The sequence below is a fragment of the Tasmannia lanceolata genome, unplaced genomic scaffold, assembly GCF_043159265.1.
Source record: "Tasmannia lanceolata isolate RefF3 unplaced genomic scaffold, GAP_Taslan_0.1 ptg000007l, whole genome shotgun sequence".
Lineage (NCBI taxonomy): Eukaryota > Viridiplantae > Streptophyta > Magnoliopsida > Canellales > Winteraceae > Tasmannia > Tasmannia lanceolata.
Window position 1 is genome coordinate 402,501 of NW_027518684.1, and position 8,299 is coordinate 410,799.

General features: G+C 52.8%; 1 protein-coding gene across 3 annotated transcripts in view; it reads left to right on the top strand.

The window, feature by feature from the left end:
* Positions 1 to 1,194, top strand: part of LOC143881317 (Metallopeptidase M24 family protein) — a 36,112-nt gene extending 34,918 nt beyond the window's left edge. For 2 of the 3 annotated variants that reach the window (XM_077384320.1, XM_077384321.1), the window contains 4 exons: positions 201 to 256; positions 348 to 408; positions 519 to 647; positions 811 to 1,194. In XM_077384320.1, the coding sequence (XP_077240435.1) occupies positions 201 to 256; positions 348 to 408; positions 519 to 626 (225 nt within the window). In that variant the 3' untranslated portion in view covers positions 627 to 647; positions 811 to 1,194. Of the gene's footprint in view, positions 1 to 200; positions 257 to 347; positions 409 to 518; positions 648 to 810 lie in introns of those variants that run through there. The other variant, XR_013251922.1, reaches the window with a different exon arrangement.
* The last annotated feature ends 7,105 nt before the right edge of the window (positions 1,195 to 8,299 follow it).

Below are 8,299 nucleotides of genomic sequence, written 5' to 3' on the forward strand. Positions count from 1 at the left end.
GTTTATACTTTTGCATTTATTTGATTTTTATTTGGTGCACTTCTGTTCTTTATTTTTCTTACCTGAGCATGCCAGCAAGTTCATATGTGGTTGGGTGGGCAGTGCATGGTGCACACTTGCTATGGCACATCTACTCCCTGCCATATTTAGTAGAGCTCTTGTTGGCCTGATTGGCACTAAGCCAACCTTATTTTGGACAGGTGATAACAATTGAGCCAGGAGTATATATCCCATCTTCCTTTGATGCTCCAGACAGGTATTTATTGAGCTGCGAGTGTTATCAAATCATGCATTGCTAAATTGTTGTTTTCACCAATATAGAATTCATAAACGAAAGGATGTAACAGGTATCGAGGCATTGGGATAAGGATTGAGGACGAAGTCCTTATAACAGAAAGTGGGCATGAGGTAACTCAGCCAAGGGCCATGCCCGCTAAGGCCATCTTAAGGGGGTGTTCAGTTCATCTTCTGTAACCTTCTGCTGCTAAATTTTCTCTCGTCTGGATTATTGAAAACAGGTACTTACTGGGTCGATGCCCAAAGAGATTCAACATATAAATTCCTTATTAAGCTATGGCGATGGTTCAGTGGTGGACACCCATGACTTGCGAACTGCATTCAGTTGATGGTCCCGCATAATTTCCAAGGTTTGCATGCAAATTTTGATGGCCTGGGGCTATATTTTACTGATATGGTTATTGGCTGATTGTCATAGAAACGGAAATTTCGATTATTCTTGAATCATATGAAGGGAAATAGGAGAAAAAGAAACTGTTTCTTCTTCTAACCAAATTTGTGAAAATTGTGTAGCTGCGCTTGGATATAGAACTGTGTTGCTGTATTTCTGGTGGGCCGGCGATGCAAAAATCAGCCCAAAAGAGCATGGAAAATCAATAAAGCGAGATGGAACCATCGCCAATTATCCACTATATCCGGAGTTCATGAAAAATCAGTATCAGGGATGGAATTGTCATCCTCTGCATCTCACATCAGAAACATCTAGTAGATTTTCTTGTATTGGATTAAGAATTATGAGAACTTTTCGTAAGCAAAATTTCAGCAACTTTGTAACAATCCAAAGAGGCAATTGCCAATCTGGAATGAATCTACAGCTTGTTTCTGGAGTTGTTTTGAACTGAGAATGAGACTGAACATATCCCAATAGGGAATGAAATGCTTGGAACTGTCACTGAACTGTCTAATGAGTCAGCTGCCGCCACATGAAGTGCCAACCAAAAGAGCATGCTGAATTGCACATATGAAAGGAATGATACAATGTGGCACCCCACATCAGTATAGTAGGCCTCATATTTGATTGATATGAACTGTTCATTTTATCGGTCTTGCTTTTGATGTGGCCCAAAAACCATGTTGATCATGCAACCAGAACATCCAATAATTTGTACTTTTTGTTGAATGTGAGCTGCCCTATAACAAAAGTACATATCATGTCCTAACGAAAGTACATATCATGTCCCTGTTCTTCAACAAAAGTGCATATTATTAGATCTTAGAATTGGATTATTGGTCAGGGATTTTGATCTATAGGAGACCCAAAGCAAGGCATGTCAAGCGGACTGTTTGGATCAATCAAAAGTGTGACCTGGGCCCACATTGTATTACAATGAGGTCGTTCCCTATTAAAGCAATCCTAGTTAAACCATAGTTAACAGAGTTTGGACTAGGAGATAAAAGATTTATACGGTGTCACCCTTGATAGCTACCACGATCCATGGACGTATCAACAAAATGGCTCACGGGACAGTCCTAAATCTGAAATTTATCCTACTATTTTATGAAAGGCAAATGATATCAGCACAACCATGTTTTGATAATTGCAATAACTCATCTGGTCTTCTATCATTTTGATGGGGTCCAAAATCTGCAACCAATTGGCTGTTGACACGTGGCCCTCACAGGGACCACTGCAAAGCCAACACTTGTCCCTGCTAGGTATGACACCTGGACCAATCGGGGACTTCCACCTGCCCCTCCTAAGTATGAGACCTGGTCCATACAGGGGCTACCACCTGTCCTGGACAGGTGGCTCAGAACCACTATAAATAGCCTTCACTTGTGCTAAGGTGAGGGATCTGAGATCAAAACCCTAAGCTTTTTGCTCTGACATTGCTCTGCACTCCTGCTCATACTGACTTGAGTGTCGAAGCGCCCGTCCGGAGCACCACTCCGGGTTGGTCTTCTGACCCTTTGTATCTTTGTCTGTGCTTGTGCAGTGCAGGACTCCATTAGCCCTTCAGCTGTGGCTTGCCAGATCAGCCCTTCCGGCCCTACCATAACCTGTTACCAATTTTAGACCTAACAGATTTTGCGCCATCCGTGGGACCCCAGAACGAAAAGCTGTTTGGAACCTCACTCAAGCAATGGTAGGAAAAAACGGAAAGCATGTGCCAACCTCCCGGACGACCCGGGCTACAGCCCCCCGCGAAGGAAGAAGCGAGCGACTGGCCTCGTAGATAGAGGTCGGGGCGGTAGGGGAGCAAAGTCCGACTCGCTCGGACCGCTCAGACCCTACCCCGACTCCGAGGGAGATGCGGGCCCTTTTCCAAGAAATGACTGCTGTGATTGCGCAGTTCAGGAATCCGGCCCCCGCACTCCAGCAGCACCCAGCCGAGGCTTCTCAGCCCACCCAGAGGAGGGGAAGCTCCCGCAGAGAGCACACGCCCCCGCCCCGGGAGCAGACTCGTCACTCCACAAGACGAGATCACCTCTCCCGGGACAAGCATGTGCGCCCCGAGCCTCACCTACATCACCGGTCACGATCTCCCTCCGTACAAAGGCATGGCAGCAAGAGAGACGCCACGCACGGAGAAGGATCGCGGCACCGGCGAAGGAGTCCGGCCAGTCAGTCCGGCTCTACAATGAGCCCGCCGGCAAGAAGAGAGAGGCCCGTCCACCGGGCAGAAAAGAGAGACGACCCGATGTTACTAAGGATCCAGCAAATGGACCACCGGATTGAAGAGCTCGCCAGAAAGCAGGGCCGGCCTGCCTCCCGAATCTTCACAAGCGCTCCCCCATTCTCGGACAGAGTGCTCAGCGCGGCAGCCCCCGCGGGCTGGAAGATGCCGCAGATTTCGCAGTATGACGGGACCACCGACCCCGTGGACCACTTGGAGACTTTCAGGACTACAATGCTCCTCCACGGGGCGTCGGATGGATTCCTTTGCCGGGCATTCCCCACCACACTGACTGGAGCCGCGACGGACTGGTACTCGCGGCTCAAACCCAGGTCCGTGGACAATTTCGATGACTTTGGGGACGACCTGGCCCGTCACTTCATGAGCAGCAGAAGACCCAGGAAGACGACGGCTTCGCTGATGGCCCTCAGGCAGGGAGATGATGAGGCCTTAAAAGTGTTCGTTGGTCGCTTTAATAGGGAAGCCCTCCAAGTTCCCAACCTGGATCCCTCCGCGGCCACGAATGCCCTTCTGGCCGGCGCCCGATCAACTGACTTCAGACGAGCAGTGGCCCGGCGCAATCCGCAGTCCCTCGCAGACCTGATGGCCGGGGCGGAGGAGTACATCTCGGTAGAGGAAACTCTCGCCGCCCTGGACTCTGCTAGCAGAAGAAGGCCTGAGGAGAAGAACCCTACCAAGCAGCGTAGGGATGATAAATCTCAGAAGAAGGAGAGAAGCCCCCACTCGAGAGAGCATTACACGCGGCTGACCGCGTCCAGAGCACGTATCCTGGCAGCCATTCGGGAAGATGATTTCATCCGGTGGCCGGAGAGGCAGACCTCGTCGGGGAAAAGAAACATGTCCCAGTACTGCAGGTTCCACAAGGACCACGACCATGACACCAATGCGTGCATTCATTTGAAGGAGGAGATCGAGCAGCTGATCAGCAGAGGGTACCTCGGAAGGTACTTAAAAAATAATGACAACAGAAGAGAGCGCAAGGACAAGCCGAGGAACAGAGGCAGAAGCCCCTGGGGCGCTCAACCTCTGGACGACCGCATCCAAGCTCCTGCCCCGGCCAGCCCCCCTCCTCAGATACCTCAACCTCAACCTCATGGTGTTATTGGTACCATTTCAAGAGGGCCGACCGCAGGAGGAACCTCTTCATCAGCCCGCAAGACTTATGCCCGGCAGGTCAACGCCGTCCATACCTGCAGCAAGGAGGCCAGGCTAGAGAACGAGATATCTTTTTCAGATGCAGATCTCGACGGCCTGATCCTCCCGCATGATGATGCCCTGGTCATCACCATGCTGGTGGCGAACTGGGAAATGAAGAAGATCTTGGTCGACAACGGGAGCTCCGCAGACATCCTCTATTATCACGCCTTCGAGCAGATGCTGATCGGAACTGACCGTCTGAAGCCAGTCAACTCTGACCTGTTCGGATTCTCCGGAGAAGTTGTCAAAGTTGAAGGGCATATCGAGCTTCCAGTTCTTATCGGGGAGCCGCCCTGCCAGTCCTTCGCCATGGTGAACTTCTTGGTGGTAAGGGCCAAGTCGGCCTACAATGCTATCCTGGGACGCCCCGGCTAGAATCTCCTCCGAGCTGTTCCCTCCGCCTATCATCAGAAGATGAAGTTCACTACACCAGGAGGTGTAGGGGTTCTCAGAGGGGATCAGCCCTAGTCGAGGCAGTGCTATGTAGCGGCACTGAAAGGGAAGAATGCGTCCCTTTGTACAGCAATGACTACCTGAGGGTTGTCCAGATCGGCTCTGCCCTGTCAGAGGCCGCACAGCAGGATCTTGCTCAGTTCCTCAGAGCCAATGCTTGAAGGCCTGTAAAGAATCTCTGTAATTAAATTTCAAAGAGAAATAAAGTGGAGTTGTCACTAAACTGTGTCCCTCACTTTTGAGTCACTAATATATGCCAGCTCCTCCAATCAAACTCTAAGTGTTTGCAGACTTAGCTCTCAGCCTAAGTGTTTGCAGACTTAGAGAGCGGCAGTGGTGCACTCCGGCGCGTCCAATTTGGTGTGGAGATCAGTTCCAACCATCGACCCGCCCTAGTGGAAAACCACCTCAAAGACTCTAAGTGTTTGCAGACTTAGCTCTCAGCCTAAGTGTTTGCAGACTTAGAGAGCAGCAGTGGTGCACTCCGGCGCGTCCAATTTGGTGTGGAGATCAGTTCCAACCATGGACCCGCCCTAGTGGAAAACCACCTCAAAGACCTGCCCGGCCTGGCCGTCCAGCGCCTTAGCCGGACAGGATATGGCGCAATCGCTAGACGCTAAAAGACCTGCCTGGCCTGGCCGTCCACAGCCTAAACCGGACAGGATATGGCGCAATCGCTAGACGCCAAAAGACTCTGAGTGTTTGCAGACTTAGCTCTCAGCCTAAGTGTTTGCAGACTTAGAGAGCAGCAATGGTGCACTCCGGCGCGTCCAATTTGGTGTGGAGATCAGTTCCAACCATGGACCCGCCCTAGTGGAAAACCACCTCAAAGACCTGCCCGTCCTGGCCGTCCAGCGCCTTAGCCGGACAGGATATGGCGCAATCGCTAGACGCCAAAAGACCTGCCTGGCCTGGCCGTCCACAGCCTAAACCGGACAGGATATGGCGCAATCGCTAGACGCCAAAAGACTCTAAGTGTTTGCAGACTTAGCTCTCAGCCTAAGTGTTTGCAGACTTAGAGAACGGCAGTGGTGCACTCCGGCGCGTTCAATTTGGTGTGGAGATCAGTTCCAACCACATGGACCCGCCCTATTGTAAAACCACCTCTAAGACCTGCTCGGCCTGGCCGTCCACAGCCTAAGCCGGACAGGATATGGCGCAATCGCTAGACGCCAAAAGACCTGCCCGGCCTGGCCGTCCACAGCCTAAGCCGGACAGGATATGGCACAATCGCTAGACGCCAAAAGACTCTAAGTGTTTGCAGACTTAGCTCTCAGCCTAAGTGTTTGCAGACTTAGAGAACGGCAGTGGTGCACTCCGGCGCATCCAATTTGGTGTGGAGATCAGTTCCAACCACATGGACCCGCCCTAGTGGAAAACCACCTCAAAGACCTGCCCGGCCTGGCCGTCCAGAGCCTAAGCCGGACAGGATATGGCGCAATCGCTAAACGCCAAAAGACCTGCCTGGCCTGGCCGTCCACAGCCTAAGCCGGACAGGATATGGTGCAATCGCTAGACGCCAAAAGACTCTAAGTGTTTGCAGACTTAGCTCTCAGCCTAAGTGTTTGCAGACTTAGAGAACGGCAGTAGTGCACTCCGACGTGTCCAATTTGGTGTGGAGATCAGTTCCAACCACATGGACTCGCCCTAGTGGAAAACCACCTCAAAGACCTGCCCGGCCTGGCCGTCCAGAGCCTAAGCCGGACAGGATATGGCGCAATCGCTAAACGCCAAAAGACCCGCCCGGCCTGGCCGTCCACAGCCTAAGCCGGACAGGATATGGCGCAATCGCTAGACGCCAAAAGACTCTAAGTGTTTGCAGACTTAGCTCTCAGCCTAAGTGTTTGCAGACTTAGAGAACGGCAGTGGTGCACTCCGGCGCGTCCAATTTGGTGTGGAGATCAGTTCCAACCATGGACCCGCCCTAGTGGAAAACCACCTCAAAGACCTGCCCGGCCTGGCCGTCCAGCGCCTAAGCCGGACAGGATATGGCGCAATCGCTAGACGCCAAAAGACCTGCCCGGCCTGGCCGTCCACAGCCTAAGCCGGACAGGATATGGCGCAATCGCTAGACGCCAAAAGACTCTAAGTGTTTGCAGACTTAGCTCTCAGCCTAAGTGTTTGCAGACTTAGAGAACGGCAGTGGTGCACTCCGGCGCGTCCAATTTGGTGTGGAGATCAGTTCCAACCACATGGACCCGCCCTAGTGGAAAACCACCTCAAAGACCTGCCCGGCCTGGCCGTCCAGAGCCTAAGCCGGACAGGATATGGCGCAATCGCTAAACGCCAAAAGACCTGCCTGGCCTGGCCGTCCACAGCCTAAGCCGGACAGGATATGGTGCAATCGCTAGACGCCAAAAGACTCTAAGTGTTTGCAGACTTAGCTCTCAGCCTAAGTGTTTGCAGACTTAGAGAACGGCAGTGGTGCACTCCGGCGCGTCCAATTTGGTGTGGAGATCAGTTCCAACCACATGGACTCGCCCTAGTGGAAAACCACCTCAAAGACCTGCCCGGCCTGGCCGTCCAGAGCCTAAGCCGGACAGGATATGGCGCAATCGCTAAACGCCAAAAGACCCGCCCGGCCTGGCCGTCCACAGCCTAAGCCGGACAGGATATGGCGCAATCGCTAGACGCCAAAAGACTCTAAGTGTTTGCAGACTTAGCTCTCAGCCTAAGTGTTTCCAGACTTAGAGAACGGCAGTGGTGCACTCCGGCGCGTCCAATTTGGTGTGGAGATCAGTTCCAACCATGGACCCGCCCTAGTGGAAAACCACCTCAAAGACCTGCCCGGCCCGGCCGTCCAGCGCCTAAGCCGGACAGGATATGGCGCAATCGCTAGACGCCAAAAGACCTGCCCGGCCTGGCCGTCCACAGCCTAAGCCGGACAGGATATGGCGCAATCGCTAGACGCCAAAAGACCGGCCCGGCCTGGCCGTCCACAGTGTTTGCAAACTTAGCTCTCAGCCTAAGTGTTTGCAGACTTAGAGAGCGGCACTGGTGCACTCCGGTGCGTCCAATTTGGTGTGGAGATCAGTTCCAACCAAGGACCCGCCCCAGTGGAAACCCCACCTTGAAGATTCTAAGTGTTTGCAGACTTAGCTCTCAGAGAAAATGAGGTCATCACAGGCCGACCAGAAAATGAGGTCATCTCAGGCCGACCAGAAAATGAGGTCATCACAGGCGACCAGAAAATCTGGTCATCTGAAGAAGACAAAAGTCTGCCCGGCCGAGCCGCCCAGAAGGCTTAGCCGGACAGGATATGACGCGTTCGCTAGAAGACAAAAGTCTGCCCGGTCGAGCCGCCCAGAAGGCTTAGACGGACTGGATATGACGCGTTCGCTAGAAGACAAAATTCTGCCCGGCCGAGCCGCCCAGAAGGCTTAGCCGGACAGGATATGACGCGTTCGCTAGAAGACAAAATTCTGCCCGGCCGAGCCGCCCAGAAGGCTTAGACGGACTGGATATGACGCGTTCGCTAGAAGACAAAATTCTGCCCGGCCGAGCTGCCCAGAATGGCTCGGACGGACAGGATATGACGCGTTCGCTAGAAGACAAAAGTCTGCCCGGCCGAGCCGCCCAGAAGGCTTAGCCGGACAGGATATGACGCGTTCGCTAGAAGACGAAATTCTGCCCGGCCGAGCCGCCCAGAAGGCTTAGACGGACTGGATATGACGCGTTCGTTAGAAGACAAAATTCTGCCCGGCCGAGCCGCC